At 41.5% G+C, this 21,696-nt stretch overlaps 1 protein-coding gene across 1 annotated transcript; it reads left to right on the top strand.

Moving 5' to 3' along the window:
* The first annotated feature begins 8,032 nt into the window (after positions 1–8,032).
* Positions 8,033–19,028, top strand: LOC135449399 (lipase member M-like). Its single transcript, XM_064716373.1, has 10 exons — positions 8,033–8,141; positions 9,556–9,667; positions 10,777–10,894; positions 12,194–12,392; positions 12,895–13,004; positions 13,722–13,858; positions 14,343–14,489; positions 15,485–15,556; positions 17,111–17,182; positions 18,311–19,028. The coding sequence occupies exons 1-10, from the start codon at positions 8,125–8,127 to the stop codon at positions 18,542–18,544; spliced, it is 1,218 nt and encodes a 405-aa protein (XP_064572443.1). The 5' UTR covers positions 8,033–8,124; the 3' UTR covers positions 18,545–19,028.
* The last annotated feature ends 2,668 nt before the right edge of the window (positions 19,029–21,696 follow it).

The raw sequence follows: 21,696 nt of genomic DNA, 5'->3' as shown, positions 1-21,696 counted from the left end.
AGAGATTAGTGCCTGAAATTCTGTGATTCTGAAAAAATTTTCTCCAAAATTCCCTGTGAATTGCCATGTGAAGGAAGAAGTAGCCTTTGTGAGCAGAGGATTGCATGAGCACACCTTGTGTGCATATACACCCTGTATTTACAATTTTACCCACTACTAGCTGACAGCTGGTGTACCACGTAGAGAAGTCAGTTTGCCCTAAGCAATTATCTAGCCCTGGCTGTGATTTCATTTTCTAATAAATAAAGTCCGAGGCTGTAATTCTCTGCAGTCCCAAGTGAAAATTATAGAGCAGTGGTCAGAGAAGCCATCTCAGAGATGACCTGCCCCTCATGCTGCTCCCCCTCCCTGCGCCAGCGGCAGCATCGTGTGTGGGGAAGGCATCATGTGGAAAATCTGCTGATTTTTGCAGTCCTGCAGTGGGGAAGGCAAGGCTGTCTCCTTCCACAGATCATCCCAAAGGTTCTCCTCAATGTCCCTTGCTAGAACTTGGTATGGAGATGTGCTTCACTTCTGCACAATCTGGGACAAACTCCAGGGTGCTGAACATGCCAGGGGAGAATTCACAGTACACAAAATGGTAATGATTCTTTCCACATACGTGCCAAGATCCTTGGAGACTGGGAACTCCCATCCATTTTTGGGTGGATCCTATTTTCTCTGAACTGGTCTAATTTCAGTTCCTCCCTTGTTAAAAGTGAACCATGCACAGCCATGCTGAAAACAGTGGCACTAACTTCAGGGTGTCTCCTAATCCAATGCCTTCTGTGGAATCAAATGCCTTCTTATGAAACTAAAAAGACAAGTATCCAGTACATGCATCACATACAAATTTGGCACTGCACATTGCCCATAAGTTTAAGGGTGAGTCTCATTGCAGCAGTTCCATAATATCAGAATAACTCATTTATTAAAACTACTTGTGCGTGTCTTCATTATTTGAAAATTATATTAGTCTAAAAAAAATAATTCTGTTTTGCAATGGCACCATCCATTTTCAAAACATGAAGATGAACAATCTAGCAGAAGTATAGAAACATACAGTGATTTTATTCAAAGGCTTAAGGGAGGATGGTTTCGCTGCCTTCCTAAGAGAAAAATGTTCAGCAGATTATGCTGCCTCATGTTTGTCTGCATGTTCCCTGGTTTGCAGCATAGTCCTCCACAAAATAATTAAGGCTTTGTTGTGTGATAACAAAAAGTTGACAAACTAGAAGAGAAAGATTGCAAGTGTTCTGACCAGTAAAGAATGCAGCATGATTAGGAAATTAGAAGAGGAAGAAGAACAAGAGGTACCCTAAATATTTGACTGGCGCCTGCAATCAACTGTAGGGTGCAAACTGACAGGAAACCAGAGTGGCTTCATCTAGTATTCAGGGAACGATTAATTAAACAAAGAAGAATTCTGATAGGATTGAATTAAAATTTTTACAGCTTTGCTAACTGTAAGAATTTACCTGCCTGTTAAAATTTTGTTTAAATTTTTTTCCAGGTATTTTCTTTTTTGAAAGGCAAAAAAAAGTGACATTTTTATCTCCAGTAATCCATTCTCTAAACTCTCAGTACAATTTATAATTAGGGCATGATTTATAATTTATATGAAAAAAAAGTCTGACATCCCTTCGGGCACAAAGGGAAGGATTTCAGCCACAATTTTCATATACTTTTTTGAATATTTATTCAGATTAACTAGATTGCAGTTTAGAAGCTGTTCAGACAAGTAGCAGGGACAGTTCATGCACAAAATCCTCCTAATTGGAGGTGCCAGCTGAAGCACAGGAAGGAAGCAAAAGCCCTGGAGATCAGAACTACTGGAGAAGATCGAATAACAGTGATGAGTGGCCCAATGTCGCAGCTCTCAGACACGGACACCAGACACCTATTTCAGGATGTCAGGATGACCTGAGCAAGACTGTGGATACAACCAGTGCTGACTGATTTGGCTGGGCACTGCTGCAGCAGGGAGATGTCTGCCAGCCTTGCCAGCTGAGGGACAGGGCACAGTGCAAGGGGTACCGGGCCTAAAATTGGCGCTGCCAGGGCCAGCTCTCAGCTGGTACCCCTGAGTGCTGCTCTGTAGGGCTGCTGCCAGCTCAATCAGCCTGAGGATCACTGCACCACAACTTTTTGGACAGTGAAGACCTGACTAGTTGTCCTGTTGGTTTTCAGAAGGAAAATAAAAATTACCAGCTTTTCAGACTTGTTCTTCTCTAATATTGGAGCCTCTCCTCTGCAGATTGACAGTCCCACTCACAAAGAGGGACAGAGTGTCCTCTTACACAGACCTTGGGAATGGACTGCTTTTCAGATGGCTGCTACTGTCTGCTCCAGGGGAGTGAAACAGCAACGAGGCCCCTCTGCAACGGGATCTTCCTGCCTCAAGACCCTTCACAAAATGCTTCCAAAGCAAAGAGGTCATCCTGATCATCAAAAAGACATGGATTTCTTTTGGGATGGTAAGAATTATACTCTTGTCTGATATTGTTTGTCTTAAGAAAAGAATACTCCCTTGTTTAATAAAAACTTTTGGTGTCTAATGCAACATTCAGTGGAGCAGAGCTTGAAATAAGTTTCATTTGTTCCTCTGTGCAATGTTGTGGAACTATGTGTTGGCACTAACATTTTAGAAGTTAACTTCCTTCACGTAGCAAGAGTATGAAACATTTTGTTGACATAAGTAAAATAGAACATGTAGGTTCTTCATTTGGTTTGGAAAGTATCACTTTGGGGTCAGCAGGCAAATTTTGTCCTTATAAGGGAAAGCTTCCATTGAAAACACAGACTATATCTGATGAGCAGCTTTGCTATTTAAAGTGCATTTCTATAGCTAAGGTTAATATACTTTGATCATGCTCCTTTTCCCTTACAAAAGATCAAAACAGTATTCTGCATCCTAAGTACAAAGTAATCATCTTAATTTTATAATTACTGTATATTTCATTTTTCACTGTTTACAGTAGATTATTTCATGTGGGAAAATTAATGCCAATGTTCAGAACAAACCATTAGTTTATATTGGTAACAGTATCTTTACTTTTTAAAGATGAATGATCTGTGAGTCAGCAAAACCTTTGCTGTTTCAAAAGAAATTCCTAATATGTCTAAATGTACAAGTGATAAAATAAGTGCTTTACAATTTGGAAAGACAGGTCTGTGACTATCTCGCCTGCTGCCATAGCAGAAGTTGCCAGCAGTGTGCCCCGGGGGCCAAGAAGGTGCCCTGGTGGCCAGGATCAGGAGCAGTGTGGCCAGCAGGGGCAGGGACATCACCCCTACCCTGTGCTTGGCACTGCTGAGGCCACACCCTGAGTGCTGTGTCCAGCTCTGGCCCCTCAGGTTGGGAAGGACATTGAGACACTGGAGCGCATCCAGAGGAGGGAACGAGGCTGGAGAGGGGCTGGGAACACAAACCCTGAGAGGAACCACTGAGGGAGCTGGGGGTGTTCAGCCTGGAGAAAAGGAGACTCAGGGGTGACCTTAATGTTCTCTAGAACTTCCTGAAAGGTGGTTGTAATTAGGTGGGCTTGGTCTCTTCCTCCAGGCAAACATTGACAGAACAAGAGGACACAGTCTCAAGCTGTGCCAAGGGAAATATAGGTTGGATATTAGGAAAAAGTTTTTAACTGAAAGTGTGATAAAGTTCTGGAATGGCCTGCCTGGTGCAGTCACCATCCCTGGATGTGTTTAAGAAAAGACTGGATGTGGCACTGGGTGCCACGGTTTAGTTGAGCTGTTAGAGCATGGATGGGACTCGATGATCTTGAAGGTCTCTTCCAACCTAGTGATTATGTGTGATTCTGTATGAAGTTAGGAGGAAGTTGGTTTTAATACATGAAAAGAATGAAGAAACCATGATGGAGATGATTGGTAATGGAATTCATATTTGGTGAGAATTTTCCAGCAGAAAGAAGGCAAGGAGAAAGGTGTTTGTAGGAAGAGAGACAGCCCACTCTGGGATGCTGCTAACTCAGCCCCCACTCAACCCAGCTACAGGTATGCAAAAATCCCAGTTTGAATGGAGGACAGAGGTTTAGTGGTCTCTAACCACCCTAGCACCTTCCTTCTTCCCCAGAGCAAATCCCTTACTTTAATTCTTAGGATTAAGAAAACCAAAGCCCCTCTGCCCACAGTCCCTTTAACCTCTATAAACAGCTGGGTAGGTCCTGCTGATGGCAGAACGAAGCTGACCAGAGACTTCCTCAGTCTGGGTTTATCAGTGCTCGCCAGGACACTGCTGCACACTGAGTGCAAGGCCTGCACAGTGCTCCTACTGGTCCCAGTTTTTCTGCCAGAGGATCTCAATTCACACTCCCAAGACTTTCATTTAGCAACAAGTACAAGAGAAATAATGCAAATGTAATTTTCAGCTTTCCACACATGTCGGCAGATGTGTAAATTCCTTTCTTCTCTAATTATAGTTGATAGCATTGATGTCTGGTGACTGTGGGAGTGAAAGATGCTGCTCTATACATTGCACAGTGCTCCTACTGGTCCCAGTTTTTCTGCCAGAGGATCTCAATTCACACTCCCAACACTTTCATTTAGCAACAAGTACAAGAGAAATAATGCAAATGTAATTTTCAGCTTTCCACACGTGTCGGCAGATGTGTAAATTCCTTTCTTCTCTAATTATAGTTGATAGCATTGATGTCTGGTGACTGTGAGAGTGAAAGATGCTGCTCTATACATTGCTACAAAATTAGCAGAAGGATTAAAAAAAAACCTGCAGATTGTGAGGCAAAACATTTTTAACAGTGCAAAGCTCATAAATTGCAACACAGACTTCATCCACCCTCGGAGGTGAAGAAGTCCTGGCTTGCAGACATTTAACAAACTTCATCAGCAGCCAGAAAGTACTGTGGAAATAATTGCTCTTATCACAAGTTGTATCTCCCTTGGATAAGTTAACACACAGGCTGGTGCTGAGCTTTTCATGTGGAAGCTGCCCCTGCTATAGGTGACTGACACTTGAGCAGGAGGGCAGCGCTGCCTGGGGCATTTCCAGACAAGGCATCAGCAATGTGAGCAGCACAGCCAGGCATGCAGCCCTCTCTGTCCCTCATGAGCCCTTCCTTTTGACCCTTCTTAGCTTACCTTTGTCACAAGAAAGATTCATAATTATCCAAGTGCCAGTGCAGAGCTACTCATAACTTACAAATACTGTGCCACTCAGCCCAGTACTGGTAATCACAGGCAAGTCCATTGACCTTAATGGTCACCACCAGAAATATTTTTGCAGGCCTGACAGAACTGGGAAGGATCTCTCACCCAAGCAGCACCTGTTCCCATTAGTGCTTTATGCTTCTGCAGCTCTGTCTGTGTGTAGGGACACCCCTGAGAGCAGTTCCTTTGCTGTATGGAGGTGCAGGGTCCATTGCTGAATAGGAAGGTTCTGCCTTCACCCCCAAAATGTGCCTGTGCTGGGGCCAGCAGCCCTCCAGCTGAGGCAACAGCATGGGGTGAGTGGCTGAGGGCAGCTGTATGCTGTGGGAACCAGGTATTATCCCAGGGATTCAGTGGAGAGCACACTATGAGACCCTGTGCTTAGTTCTCAGTGTTTTTCTCACTCTCAGGAAGCAACTGTTTACACCATTATGACATGAAATGTTTTTAAAGCCATATCAGTGCACAAGGGGATCCTTCTGGTTTTGCTGCTATGTGTTCCCTTGGAGACTCCTGGATGGCAACTTCCACAAAAACAAGTCTGTCTCTCAATAGAGCATACCTCCCCTTAAAGGCCCTCCTTAACATACTTAAAATAGCCAAGCATTTCTGATAACTACGTTCACTAGCTACATGAAGAAGCCAAAAGGACATATTTGATCCATGATGAACTGCTATATTCAGCTGTATAAAAATATCTTCCATTCCTAAGTAATTTCCAGAGCCAGGTCCAATTCCTGCAGCAGGAGGGAATGGGGAGAGCAAAGAGTTTACAGAAAACACAAAAATGCTAGGGATTATATTCTGTACATTGATGGGGGTTTTATCCATAAAAAACACTGGAAAGAGCTGAGGCTTCATAAACTGAGCACATAGTGAACAATTTATATAAGGCACTTATTTATACAAGGGCACCTAGACTGACCAGTTTAAAGTTCATTTACATATGACCACACTTGTGAAGATGCAGCCACAACTCTGACAGCAACATCTCAACCTTTAAGCATTTCCACTGAATTCCCTACCTGATTATAGTATGAGTAACTTCCCCTGAAACTGGATAATTTACAACAGAGTGTGCATGTCTGGTTTTAAAAAAATCAGCCTAAGACTAACCCTACTTTACCTTTTTTGCCCATCTCAAACACTCACTCTGACGGCATACTGCCTGCAATGACTTTATCCAGTCATTTGCTATTTATGGTATTATGGCATGTGTATGCAATGTTTTAGTGAGTTTTTTGTTATTGGAGCATTGTTTTGCACTAAAGAATGAAGCTGGCTTTGTTCACAGTGAGTTAATACCACATCCTAATGACACAGAATAGCATGAGGTACTCAAAGGCAAGTACACATTTAAACAGTTCACTCATGAAATTCTTGTCGAGCTCCAAAAGACACTGAGACTTTAGAAAGGCAGAAACCTGCTTTTGTTACAGGAAAGATGAAAGAACTTGGAGTATATAAAGGAAATAATGAGAAGATTCAAAAACATCCCATCCTGTGTGTAGAATCAATATTTGAAAACACTCCGTGTTCTAAACCAGCTCTTTGAAAATCATTTCCTCTCCTTACTCGCTGCCAGAAACCGAACTCAGATGTTTCTATTTCTCTTTGAAAGCCTGATAACAACTTTTGTAGGAACAGGTCTTCTGAGATTTTCTTTCATATTTCTTTCTGATCTGTAAATACTAAAGAAAATAACTTCTGAGGATATATTGAATATTTCTGATCCTAACCACGGGTAGTACTGCAAGAAGAAAGCATGCAAGCTATAATATGAATGGAAATATCAAATCCTGCTGAAAACCTTGGTCAATGTTCATCTCAGTGTTTAAGCTGATCTGTTCTATGCGGATGAACATTATTTGTGAGACAGAAAGAATATTTGGAGGAATAAAAATTGGGAACTGAACAAGAAAGAATAATTAGTTTCAAGATTTAAAAATACTTGGAACATGCAGAATGATAAACTCACCAGCTTTATACCACGGTACACAATTGGAAAATAAAAATATTCTCACTCATACTTCTGCAAGGCTTGTATTGCTGTAGGGAGGTCACCACTCATGGTGGAACACGGCTGCACAGGGCTTGTCCTCCACAAAAAGAAGAGACTTTAAAAGGTCACTGTCCTGAATGCCTTAAAAAGGACCTGTCTGGACTCTCCATTCAGGCCTGCCTAATTTCCACTGCTGAACAATCCTGGCCCACTCAGAGTATGCTTGAGACCACTGACACACGTGTGCCCATCTTGGCAATGATTTATGAGTACATCCAGATTACAGAAAAGCCTTCTAGCTTCATAACTATCCATTTAGGGAATATCCATTCAATTCTATGCCCATTTAAGAGGTGAAATATAAATGGAAGAAAGTCTCCTGAAACCACTTCAGCAACAATGTAGAATTGTGGAACAGCAACCAAAGCATTAGAAAATAAAAGAAAAATATGTGCAGTAACATCTGCAGAGGTAGCAGAGTTCCTTCCTTCCTTTCCAGATAACATGAGAAGCTGGAATTGGTAGGTTGTTAGTAAAAGAGAAAATTGGTGCAGGTCTATTGACAATTTCCTTAGGTATGATAAGGTATATCTATGAATATGTTTGTTTTCAAAATTCCTGATCCTGGTCTGCCACTCTACAGAGGCTGGTATTCTCCTTAAAAATCCAGCAATCTGTGATAGTAGAAGAGCCTTGTTATAGCTATGGTGGCTAAGGAGCTGAAAAGCATGAGGTTTGAGAATAAAAGGAGTCACCCCTCTCTGATTCTGCATCAGGGAAAAGCTGAAGTGATAGTAGAAGGAGTGAATAGTGGGAAAGAAACAGAGGCTTATTGTCAAGTTGCTGCATGACTGGGGGAAAAAACAGTGCATGACCATCCTTTCACTGCCAGCACCACTTCCAAACAGGCAGGAATTGAGTTTTCATTCTTCTGCAGCCGCAGCTGCTCAGCCAAACACATGACTTTGGGCACAAGGTCAGTAATTCTTTGATTTATTTATGATCCAAAACTGGTGAAGCTTCATGGGAGCTGCAAAAGATGGTATGAAACCTGAGCTTGAGGAGTTGCTTTACTATTTGGGAACAAATGTATTTTGTGTGTTGTTTTGCTTGTAGGTAGGTGAAAGTATGGCATTTTCTCACAAGATTCCTTGTAACTAAAGAGATTCAGGCCTGGCTCACCTAGCCTGAATTTAGTAACTCTGGGGTAGCTGAAGAGGTGTGGGATGATGGCAAGTGAGAGAATCAGAAGGTGGTGAGTTTAAACCAAAAGAAAGGGTGCTAGCTCAGTAAAACAAAGGTCTCTAAATGTCCCTTTTCCACAAAAGGAGCTATGCATTTTCAACACACAGATTGTACCAGAATGCAGTGCTAGGAAGTTAGTGTGTAAATTGTTGTTCTGTGAGAAGAAAATAACATGCTATTCATATCATTTGGGGGGAAAATCGTTTAAAAGTCTTCTTGAATAGGAAAACAATAAATGCAATAGATTTTGGCTGAATCAGTCTGACTGAAAGATCTATCACGGGGACTGCAGAAGTTTAGGTGTGGCCTCTGGGGGGTTATACAGTGTAGAGAAGATGCTAATACAAACACTGCATTTTTTTTGAGCCAAGAGTATGTAGGTCTTCACAGACAGTGCTCTATGTGTGCCTCTTAGCAGGACAGCTACCTCCCAGGGGTTTTTGTTCCTTTTTTGCTGAACAAAACTGGATCCTGGTCCCTGCACTCAGTCTCTACCTAGCATTACATTTAGCAAAGTGTCCTTTTCCTTTATCCATCCTCATCCTATGGAGTGGACAAATTTTGTCATTAAGCAGATTTGTATGAATTTTGCAAATATAAAGAACTGCTTTATTTAGGTTCCTAAGTTTTTAATTAAATGATAAATATTTAATTTTTTTATTTGCAATTGTTTTTAATTTTTCCACTAACTATCCAACAACTTGGTTATCTCTACTTTGAAATCTTCACTGTGACAATGACTGATTTACTTACAAGTTACCCAATAACTCTGTTTCACAGAGGTAACCAGAAATGTTTCCAAATTCACCTACAGTTCAAATGCATGGTATGGGAATGCAAGTGACCTACTTCTCAGACAAATGAGTGAATTTCATTTCTCCAGAAGCTTTGCTCCTTTTCTTGGATTCATTGATACTTTTGCCTTGATCAAGAGCAGCATCCTCGCCCAAACCTTAGCAGACAGTTCAGGTTGCTGCCCAATGCCCTCAGACAGGTGTTTGAAGTCAGCTTTGTTCCATTTAATTAACAAGTAGGGAGAACCAGACTGGCTCCATTCATTATTAGACATGAGAAAAATACAGAACCTGTCTGGATTGCAAGTGCGGAGGAGGACTTCTGACAGATTGATACATTGGATTTTGCAGGGAGAAGATATGGCTGTTTGTTGCTGTGACATATTTGTTTCAGGGAGTTGCTTATTCAGAAGAACTGAGAAGAATGAAGAGAGTTGTGGAACCTGAAGCCTTTATGAGTATTGTAAGTTGGTTAATGGAGTGACCTGAGGATGGATGGTATGCATGACTAACAGCAGAGGGGTTTCTAAGTGTTAGAAATAACAGGGTAGATAAGCTGCCTTTATTTAACCTATCCTCTCTAGTCAGTGTATGTACTACTGCTTTTTCTTCTATTCTGTTCTGCCTGCATGTGTAACAGCCCATGTTCTCTCTGGTAGAAATCAAAGCAAATAGTAAATCTCCAGAGCTGTTTTCCTTTTAAATATCAGTTACCAGCTTGCTATTGCTGGCACTGCGTGCCTATCAGAAAGAATGACTATCTGGAATGTCAGAATTTCATCAGCAATGAAGTCTGTAAACAACTAGTGGGGACCAGCAGACACCAGAAATGGCCAGCTTTTCAGAAAAACACCTCTTGCCAAGAAAGCTTGTGTAGGTCTTTCATTGTTTGTCAAAATCTTGGAGGTTCTGTCCTGCATGGCAAAACACATTGAGTAATTCTCTGAGCACAAGTTATAAAAGCTAATAGTCTTTTGTAACAAAACAGATGGAACGTTACAGGTCAGAAGTAATATTTACTTCAGAGCTTAAGATGGGCTGTGCTGGTTTCCCTTGAAACTGGGCAAATGCCTGATCTTTTTTTTTCTCCATAATGTAGTGAGCTTTTCAGCAGTGCTCACTGCATCTATGCTGTTCAGCAAACCACAGTTGTGAAGCTGTCTGGATTCCTCTGAAGATAGTATAAATAAGCTGCTCCCAGGCTGTGTCAAAATCAGAAGCATTGCACCCACACAGCTCCTCGACTCAGCCACACACCTCAGCTCATAAAGTTCTCCTCTGAGCTTATAGGGATACTTATATCCCCAGAATGTAAGGGCTTGTGATGATTGTATGGCAGGAGTGTAATACAGGTTTTATATGACATATTTTAACCAGGTAGTAAAGCCCTAGACATAACATAAAGAAAAAAGGAAATTTGTTGTTGCTTTAGGGTTACATACATTCAGATGCTTAATGTATGTAGGTTAAATCCCCAGCTGTACCTCCTTTCTAACATTTCTTCATTGTGGCTGTCTTAAAATATATGAAATGGACTTGTGCAAACAAATGCATTTGTACCTTCTCTCCTAGAACGAGCTCATTACTTACAAAGGGTACCCCAGTGAGGAGTATGAAGTGGTGACAGAAGATGGTTATACCATTACCATTAACAGAATCCCTTATGGTACTCAGAATCAAGGAAGCCCAGGTACAGTTATTTGATATGACACAACACCAGTCTAGATAGGGCATATTCTCAAAAGAGACAACTTGTATTTTTAAAACATCCACCAAAGCTTGTATACATGAGTGAAATTTTAACAAAGAGTTCTAGCTGCTCTGAACAACCAGTAAGATCAATAGAATTAATCTCAAGAATCTGTTTATAATAAAAATCCACCATAGTTTTAAGCATATGCTTAATAGGAAGAGTTGATGAGTAAAACTTAAAAAAAAAATTAAAATAGGATAAAGGTTGCCTAATCAACCTGTTTTGCAAAAGCTTTTTCCAACTTCTCATTTTGCTTTGCTTTTGCTTACACCTGGTTAGTATCAGTGTTTGATTCATATTTTGGGTAAAGGAAATCTCTGAAAACAATGCCACACCTTCATCTCCCTATCACTGTTGAGAATCTCAAGCTGATGTGTCTGACTGTACAAACAATGACCAGAGGGTCCCAAGTTAGTTTGCTGTGCTGTCAGGCAGATCTTTCCATGAATTCTTTCAGAAGCTTAGAAGTTTTCTCTTACAGAAACAGGGGTTTTGTTCTTATTGTCCGGTTATCTCGGCTGTTTGAGGGGCCTGGAAAGGCCCGAGGTGGCCTTGGGGCAGCCCGCGTATCGAAGGACGAGAAGAGGCTTCAGTTCTTCTTTCGGTTTTTATGTTTATTAATTGTTTATCTAAAAGATGTTCTTTCAGCCGAACAGAGATCTGCTCAGCAGTCAGCCATGAGCACACTGTCTGCCCTCCGGGGCAGCCACCTATCTTTATACCCATTGTTACGTGTACAATATTTATCATTTTTCCCCAATACCATTTATTCTTATAACTCGGTGCACTCTCAGTAATAACCAATCCAAAAGTGCCACCATCACCAAAGAAGATGGAACAGAAGAAGAAGAAGAAGGAGGACAGGACACACCCCAATTCCTCCATCTTACTCCTCTAAACCCCCCTGTACATAAATCCTAAACCCTGTGTCTCACCCTCTAATTAACTAATCCCTTCACCATTCACCCTGGTGAAGCCCTCATCCTTGTCGTCTCCTGTGTAGGACCAAAGTCCAGCCACCAGACACTTCTGGCAACATTCCAGGACTCCCGAGCCCCCCAAGGTGGTCTTGGTGGCTCAGCATCTCAGGACTGAGATCTTGAGATCCGACACTTATGATTTGTTGATTCAGGAAAAAATCCCGGTATTGAATATGAGACAATAATGTCTCTGAAAAAACAGGAAATGAAAAGATAAAACTATTATAAACTGTTTTTGTTTTGCTTTATTTTTCAGCTTCAAGGCCTGTTGTGTTTCTCCAGCATGGGTTATTGGGAGATGCTCGTAACTGGGTCACAAACTTGCCCAACAACAGCTTGGGCTTCCTGCTAGCTGATGCTGGATTTGATGTTTGGATGGGAAATAGCAGAGGGAATCGCTGGTCAAGAAAACATGAGAAGTATTCCATTGATCAAGATGAATTCTGGGCTTTCAGGTAGACAGAACCACTGAAGGGATATCCACAGCCCATCCTTACATATTTATTTCAGATGGCTAAATCAGGGATTTACATATGCTACTTTTTAATAAACACTGTTTATATTTGCTTTTGCTGAGGTGCCCCTATGAAAGAATGTGAACTGTAATAGTAATGGACACAACTTTAATTACTGCTTGATCAGGTTCTTCAAACTAGAGGCACAGCAGCAGGATGACTCAGAGGAACCTGCCCAGGCCATCTCCAATCCTTCCTCAGCCCTGGAGCCAGTTTTAGCAGCTACTTAGAAACACTAGTCTGTGTAATACAATACCCCAAAAATCTTGAGTAGAATCTTCCATATCCAGTGCCAGAAAAACAAAGAACTTGGAGCAATTGAATTATTCACTAAATCAGTCAGACTGTTTCTTTGCTGACAAGCTATTCATAAAAATGTGAATTCAATTTAATGTCTGGATTTTAATTTATGCATGCCTCTCTTTAAATCTCCTGCCTGCAGTTTTGATGAGATGGCAAAGTTTGATCTTCCAGCAGCAATAAATTTCATTTTGGAGAAAACGGGACAGGAAAAGTTGTACTATATTGGCTATTCTCAAGGTACTACCATTGGTAAGTTACATACAAGAGAGGAATTCTTCCAGAAAACAGGAGTAAAATGTGATTTAAGATACTGAGTTACTGAATGTATTTGAAGTTTTCATTAACTCTTTCTAGTTGGGAAATACGGTGTTAGTATAAGCAATTTTCAACATGTAGGTGTTTAAAATGTATTATAAAGATAATGAAGCATAATGAATCAAATGCACTGCTGCTGGAAATCTGTCAACTAAGAATTAATCTGGAAAATGTTGTGCGTGGGCCATGCAATTGTTTCTGTCCAAGATGCAAGGGTGTGCCCAACAGCAGCTGGTCAGTTCACCAAAATAAACAAAACAGGAAGATGAGAGTACAGAAAGAGAAGTTGGCCAATTTGGACCAGATGTAGGCATGAAAAAGAAAATACAAAATTGGATCGACCAGAAGAAAAATTACTTTTCCTCCCAATAGTATAAGAAATACACGAATGTACATCAGAAATGTACATCTATTTTTAATCAAGTCTGGAAGAAAGCTGAAAAATATAGAAAGAAATTTCTCTGAATAGGGGGAAACTTCTGCAAGCTGGTAGCTTATGGAAAGGAGAGATTTCATACAAATCTAGTTAGGACCATAGTCTCTGAACAACTAGCAAGGTTACTTATAAATTGAAAGTGCAGAATATATATTAATACTGAAAACATATTGTAAAAATATGGAGGGTTAACTTCTCTCTTTTTTTTTTTCCAGCTTTCATTGCATTTTCAACAATGCCAGAGCTGGCTCAAAAAATCAAACTCTTCTTTGCATTGGCACCTGTCACTGCTATTAAGTACGCTAAAGGCCCAGCAACAAAACTCCTCTACCTTCCTGAGAAAATGCTCAGGGTGTGTGATGTCTTGGCTTCCACTGTTTAACCATATACTTGTTTGTTCAGCTCTTAAAATGGATAAATAGAAAGTGTGGGGCTTTGTGAAGTCGACTTGTTTGCATGTGGGCAGGTTTACCTTGTGGTGAGAGTTCAGACAGGGCAATAAGAAAAGCTTTCAGTCCAAGGCAGCACAGGGACAGGTCACCCAGAGAGGTACAAAGATGCAGATCCTCAAAGGTTTCCAAGATTCCTCCAGGCAAAGCCACTGATATAAAAGATTAAACTATGAATTGGAGTTAATTTAAAATATCTCTTCATTAAAAGTGATGTAACCCAGATTGAGTAATGTCCAAGAAGGCTGATGCAATGGAAAACCAAGTAATTTCTCACTTGTTTGTGGGAACATCATCTGAGAAGTGGAGAAAAGGCGAGTAAGAACCACTGAAATTGATGGAGAAGTGTGCACATTCCTAAATTGTTGTTTCCTTTGTATTTCACAGGGTATGCTGGGCAACAGAGAATTCCTTCCCCAGACTGAGTGTCTAACAAAGATAATAGCCCCTGTCTGCAGCTACCAAGCTTTTGCCAGGCTTTGTAGAAGTGTCTTCTTCAATCTGGGTGGCTGTAACCTGAAAAACATTGATGTGGTACGTATAACTTGTATCAGCTCTTCTGGGAGTTTAAGCTTATGCTCCTCAAATTCACCTCCTATCCTGTAGTGTGAATCCTGAATTTCTGTTAGTATCACATTGCAGGGAACAGTCCCCACTACTGGACAGCAGTATCTGCTGATTGCCCTTCTCTAGCAGGGAACCACTGCCCTCAGAAGAGCATTTGGCACCAGTTCTGCAGTTGGCAGCTGCTCAGAGCCCCCCAGAATTCTGCAGTCTGCCTCCTGACAGACCTCACCCAGGGCACCATATCCTGGTCCATCCTGTGGCTACTGCTCTCATCAGAGATATTTCACATGCTGGCACACTGAAAAAGAAGAAATGAAAAGTCTACCTGCTTCATGCTTTCACTTTGCGACACAGAAAGGAACACACATATTCCTCCTTGTCCTCGTTCTCCAAGCCGTGGGCCATCAGGGTAGGAGAGTATTAGGATGTACCTGGGCACCTCATGCTATGTTCAGCTATAGGTCAGATTACCTGGGAGTCAATATTTTGCTCCAGCATTTTTCAAAAAAATGCCTCAGAAAGTGTTCACGGAGGAAGGGTCCCACAGCAGCTTGCTAAGAAACCCCTGCAGTACCAGGGTGTGTTTTATTTCAAATATTTGTGCATCCATCAGGAAATTTCATTTTCCTTTGCTGTTCTGTCGAACAGTGATCCTCTCAGAATTCTGAAGAAACCATACAGATTGGGATCTAAAATGTAGGCTTTTTAATAATTCCTTCTCACCTGTAGATTCTTTTAGATTCTTAGTCATCCTCAAAAATGCTCTGGTAAGGGATTGCTCTTTCCATGCTACTCCTAATCTGACATACTACCACATCTGGAGTAAATCTGAGGGAGTCTCCAATCATGCCACTCCAATTTCTGTTGTTTAATTGACACATGACACTGCTGCAGCAGTATGCATCTTTTGATGTACATCTGCATAGAAGGGAAGAGAATGCTCACTGAATATTCTTTTTCAGAACCGAATCAACGTGTATATTGCCCAAACCACTGCTGGAACTTCTGTGCAGAACATAATCCACTGGAGTCAGGTATGAACACAGTCCACTGGAGTTGGGTATGAGCAATCCCCTGAAAGATAAAATATCCTGAAAGATAAAATATATGATATCATATCTTATCTTTATAAGATATCATACCTCAGCTCACCTTGAGCTGAGTAGCGAGGTAAGAGATAATCAGCTGTGAAGCCATTGCCAACTTCCTGGAAACACATGCAACTTGTGAATTGCAGCTGAAAACTCAGTTCAGAACACTATTTTTCATTGCTTCTTTTGCCAGCAGATAGAAGTGTCCTGTGTGATACAGGTACATTTGAAGCCAACAATGAAGTGCTGCATTTGAGTGAAAATATGTAGGCTGGAAGCTGTGTGTGCAGGTGTACACATCACTCTTCTTATTGTGTATCTGGTACCTTTTATGAATGTCCACAGTTTTTAGGGAATTTACCTTAAATTAGTCATGTCTCCAATGTGGTGTGTCAACAATTGAGCAGAATTTAGGCTGCCACATAAATTGCCACATTTTACTATTAAAACCTTGTAGTTTCTTCTCTTGCTTTCAAGGCTGTCAGTGTCTGGACAGCAGTAGAACCATAAATAATAAATACTTTATTTAGTAGACTGTTTATATCCCTTGCCTACAAGGTACTGCCATAGTACCTCCTCAGCAGCAGTGCTGATGGGAGCTGCCTTTCTGTCTTTGGGCTCACACCCTGAGCCTCCAAGGTTTGCTGGCAGCACCACGGGCTCTGGGGCAGCACTGGAAGCAGCTGTGAGCACACAGAATTTGCAGGAGTGTTTGTGCCCTTTTCAGCAAAGCAAACACACGGATATGTCTGAGTGGCATCTGCACAGGCACTTACTCAAAATAAAATTATACTTTTGGATGTGAGATTGCATTAGATAGTAGGTTTGAATAAATTGCTTTTGTAACCATGACCTAGACCTTCTTCTGTAAAGAAAAAGGGTTACAAAAGCAGAGTGAGAGGATTTCTGCATATTGATGTAATTCAGCATCTAACCACAGAATACAAGCATAAACATGCAAAGTAATACTCCCAAGTCTTTGTAGTCCTTACTGTTATTACAACCAAAGGGCTAACAGAATTTCAATACTAAGATTCTGGTGAAGGTGTCTCTCAGAGTAGGAGCAACCCATGCTGTAGGTAAAGCCAAGAAGGGGAAGAACTAAAAATAGTAATTTCTGTATTCAAAATAGAGTGGGAAGAGAAAACATAAGATGGAGCCACTCACAGAGCTGAGTGTTGGCAACATGACTGTAAGAATAGGACAAAGCAGTAGCACTGAGATGAACTTGCTGACAGCAGCTGTTAACAGCAGTTTTACAAACTTGAACAAATTGCCTGTGAGGACATCCTTGGGCCTGTCTGCAGAAGATATGAATTTCTTTCATTATGACAAAAACATCTGACTCTTCACTTTTTGACACTTCTAATTAATTTACTATTGGCTCTTTCATCGCCCTTGGAAGAACTTCTGTTGGGGCTTTAGATTGAAGTCAGGGAAAGAACACACAGACTTCCCAAATGATGATAACTACCCTTCTCTTGTTCATCCTCTTAGGAGGCCCGCTCAGGGAAGTTCCAAGCTTATGACTGGGGCAGTTCAAAGAAGAACATGGAAAAATACCAACAGGTATGTCCTGGTGAAGCAACCTTGGACAGCACAGAAACACACAGGAAGAGAGCAAGAACGTGGTAGGAGACACATTTTCAGAAAATATTATTGCTTTACAGTTGGAAGTCAACAGAGAAAGCATGCAAGCACTAGTGGCAATAATACATTTAAAACATTTTAAAAGAAAGAGAGAGAGAGAGGGGAAGAGAAAAACTTTCCAATTAAATGATCAATACAAATAAGAGGAAGTAAGGGCAGAAAAAATAGAAAATAATTTTGAAAACGAAGAGTACACAGAAAATAACAAAAACATCTTGCCTACTAGTGTAACTGAAACAGATGACAACAATAGGAATAGGAAAACTGGAAAACTAACAAGCACCCCTAGATTCTGGCAGCCAGAGACAAAAGGACTTTGTCCTCAAGCAGACCCTGAGGAGCACCTTTTCCATTCAACAATCTAATCCCATCCTTGACCCTCCTGGCCTGTAGGTCTCCACAGCAGCCTGTCATCACAAGTTACATGTTTTAATGATGAATTGCATGAAACACAGCTTCCTTTGGTTTGCTTTGAATTTGCTTGCTCCTGGAAAGTCACGGGATGCCTTCTAGGTTTTGTGTTTGGGATAATTACTTACAGTGCTCTTTCTTCATACTGTTTGTGGTTGTATAAACCTGTCTCCTGCCCTTGCTCTGGCGTCTCTTTTCCAAACACAGGAGTCCTAAGCTGCTTTCCCTCTCCTCCTACAGAAGCCATTCTATGATCCTTTTCATCCTGGTCACATATTGTGTTTTCTCTGTAGCCCCTGTCTCCTGGGACTGAGCAGTACTTCAAAAGGACCATGATGGGGGTTTATCCAGAGGCATCCTGACATCTCTGTCTAGTTTCAGATTCCTGCCCTAAGATTCCCACTTGAGAAGGCAAAGACCCAACAATAACTCCTTGTCAGCTCAGGAGGTGTTTTACTTTTGGCTGTGCAATCAGTTGAGTAATCCCTGTGAGCACAGATAGAAAAGGCAAACAAGGGAACTTCCTTCCTCTTTGATTTAGACACCTCTACTTTGAGCAGTGACAGACAAAAACCCCAGCTGAATGTTTAAAGTTGCTGTGGTCTCCTGAACACGCATTCCTGTGCTGTTTTCCAGACTATTCCTCCTCTCTACAACATAGAAGAGATGACTGTACCAACTGCGGTATGGACTGGGGGACGAGACCTGCTGGCAGATCCCAAGGATGCAGCCATTTTACTGTCCAAAATCAAGAAGCTTAGCTATCACAAGAAGATTCCTGAATGGGCACACCTGGATTTCATCTGGGGACTGGATGCACCTTTACATGTGTACAATGAAATTATTGACCTGATGCAGAAGTATCCTTAACCCACAGCCAGGAGCCTTACCTGACTTGTTCAACAGCACTTAGATTCACTAGGTACAGAAACCTCCTTCTGTTGCATCTGGAGTCAGGGAAAGGGTTCCTCCTGCACACTGCATGTCACTCCAATGCCTTTTGCATCCTGATAGTGCACTTAATTTCATGTTTTCTTGCAACCTTATGGATCTGTAATATTTTTCAATTGATACATCTTCAATTCTGCAATAACTATAATAACAGAAGACAGGGTTTGCTTCCAGCCTAGTCTCTTCTCTAGATTGTAACAGTGATGAAAGCACTTCCTTTCTCTGGATACATTCTGTGATTTCTAGATGTTTTCCATTCTTCAGATTATTGCTCAGTTTATTGGGCTGGCCGTTGTTTAAAGGCATAGTGTAATCAAAATCTTATTCTAACAGTGATATTGTATAATTTTATTATTAAACAAAAAAGTGAGTTGATAAAAAAAAAATCACCTCACTCCTGAAAAGAAGATGGTTTGTCTTTGTTTGAAACAGGAATGCTCCCTGTTTCATGAGGAAGAGCAAGGGACACAAGATAGACAAACAGAAAACAGTAGTCAGTACCATGGTTCAAGCATGCACCTGGAAGCTGGGAAACTTGGCTTCAAGACCCACCCTGAAAAAGAGAAATCCTTGCTGATTCAATCTTAATCATTTTGGCAATGGCAACACTTCCATGGGACCATTTATTTTCAAGTTACACCAGCAGAAACCTCACACATACTGCTGTCTCACATGTGAGCTACTGGCTGTCACAGAGCTGACATGATCTAACCTTTGTCAAGGCTCTGAGCAGCCTCTTTGGAGTTTAGACACTAAAATGAGAAGTACCTGAACATTGTTAGAAGGAATTCTTTATCTTCATCCCATGTAAATTTAGAGCACTTTGACCACTACTGGAAAGAGCTGCTTTCAAGGCAGTGCTAAAGAATTATTCATCCTATTAATTTCCTGAGGTAATTATGACTCTACCAATTTTGTTTCAAATAGGTAAGTACTGCACAAAACCACTCAGTTGGAGGGTAACCTCTGTGGTTATTAGGTTACAGCATTATAGGTCACCATTCCTCCAAAACAAAGTTCCATTAGCTGCACTGTGGAAGGCAGCACGGTGCATTTAGGGGTTTCCTTTCAGCCTGACACCCTCATTCTCCTTTTCAATGACATGTTAATGTGGGCCAGGGCTGGGATCCTAGCCAGCACAGTGCAGCTGTTGCACTGGGACAGTTCACTGGTGACACTGTCGGGCCAAAGGACCAATGTCTCACTCTGAGTAATGGTTCATTGGCCAAACAAATTAACCATGGCTGTTACCACTTCTGCACCTTTCCCTTCCAAGAGAAACAACAGGCCTTTTTCATCTCCTGAGCCCACTGCTGAAGGCTCTCCTGTTTCCTTCTGTTTCACAAATGTAACCAGAGCTTGATCCAAACAAAACAGTGCCCGTCCAGAAAAGGACATTCCTTCCATCAGATTCAAATTCCTGGAGACAAATGCCCTTCAGAGAGTCAATCTTTCAACTAATTCACTGCTTGTAGGGAAAATGTATGAGGACATGAGACCTGCTTTATAAGTTTTCAATCCTTTCCTTGCTAAATGCAACAGCATCATACCTGAGAGTGACATAGCATTCCATAAAGTCCCCTAGAAAGGAATTTGCAATTGTATGGCTATCTTGATACCTGGGACACCATAGAGGAATTTTCTGGAAAATCAGGAAAGGCAGGCTGAGCAAACAGCATTGGACACATCATGGGGACTGTTGATCCCACTCTGGGACACAAGAAGGGACGAGACATCATGTTGCAGAAGTCCTTCTGAGTGATCAGTTTATGGTTTGATGATAGTTGATGATAGTTGATGATGATTGTCACTTACAGACATCAGAGAAGTCAAGTTATAGTGCTTTTCGCTGAGAAATTATCAAACTACCTTTCCCACTATCCCAAACAATGTTCTTTACTTTGTATGTAAAACAGAGCTGTTACTGCGCTGGCATCCTGTTGTTTTACTCATTTCCTTCCCCCCAGTACATGAAGGCATCACACTATGCAATGGTGTTCCCAAGAACACATTCCACTTATCTGGTGCTTTTCTAAATGCTCATCAGTCCACGATGAAACTCGAGTTCTCCTGAAGACACTTGTGAGTTAATTGGCTGAACAGGTTGATCCTCATCTAGGAGGACTGTACTTAGTTTACAGCCCAGCTGCCCAAGGACACGGAACAAGTCTTTGGAACAAGTCCTTCTGTCCATGGTCATCAGCCAATCTCAGTAAGGACTGAGCCCTCAGGCTGGCTGCAGCTAATTGAGCCGTTAAGCAAAGATCTCCTGATACTATGTTTTCAGAGGTGATGAAAATAGCTTGGGATAAACAAGAACCCTTGTTTGTTCCCTCACTGGGAAAAAGGTTACATGTGCTCAAGCCTTCTTTGGCACTGGAGTGTAATTAATGCAGAATAAGGTGGGTTTCATTAGTTGTACTGCTCACTGGAAAGCAGATTTAGGTCAGTCTGCAATGTTAAAGTTAACATAAACCAAATGAAAAGCAATGGCAGAGATGGTGTTCTTGAGACACTATGTTGAGAAAAGCTGAACACTTCCTCCTTTTCATCTTAAAAGATTACATTTGAAGCAGCCCCTCAGTTGGGCAACAGTGCAGATCAAGGTCTGCCACAGCCCCAGTGAACTGCAACACCCAGGTCCCAGCTAAACATCCTAACCACTGATTTGTAGGTAGTCTCTACACTCTCCTGCTCCATGGTGCATTTTGGGGTGGTGAATTAAACCAGATCATCTTTTTCATCACAAAGATTACCCCACTTCTGAAATACTGCCTAATCAGCACTTAAACACGCTCTGCAATTCTTGCTGCCAGCTCATGACACTCACAGCTGCTTCCCTGAAGAGCTCATTTTGTTTGGACTTCCTTTTATCAGCGCAGGTTCCTGCCAGTGAATCAGTCTGCTGGTGGAGACAGACCAGTGACCGTGGCAGAAGGCAGAAGCCAGGCAGTCCAAGCAGAGGTAAGTTACTTGTTCATACATGCTCGTGGTCTCTTTCTGTTTCCTGTCTCCATGAAGATGTGCTGCCTTGCTTTTGTGCAGTTGGTTGTTAAACTAAGCAGAGTTTT

This window comes from Zonotrichia leucophrys, chromosome 6 (genome assembly GCF_028769735.1).
Source record: "Zonotrichia leucophrys gambelii isolate GWCS_2022_RI chromosome 6, RI_Zleu_2.0, whole genome shotgun sequence".
NCBI classification, from domain to species: Eukaryota; Metazoa; Chordata; class Aves; order Passeriformes; family Passerellidae; genus Zonotrichia; species Zonotrichia leucophrys.
The sequence above is the reverse complement of the archived record's forward strand: the minus strand, read 5'-3'. Positions and strand labels throughout refer to the sequence as shown.

What these genes read in the sequence shown, in the direction of transcription:
- LOC135449399 (XM_064716373.1), top strand. An exon ending in TTCTCAAGGTACTACCATTG is followed by an intron (nt 13,005 to 13,721) that starts GTAAGTTACATA and finishes TTTTTTTTCCAG; the next exon opens with CTTTCATTGCATTTTCAACA. An exon ending in ACCTGAAAAACATTGATGTG is followed by an intron (nt 14,490 to 15,484) that starts GTACGTATAACT and finishes ATTCTTTTTCAG; the next exon opens with AACCGAATCAACGTGTATAT.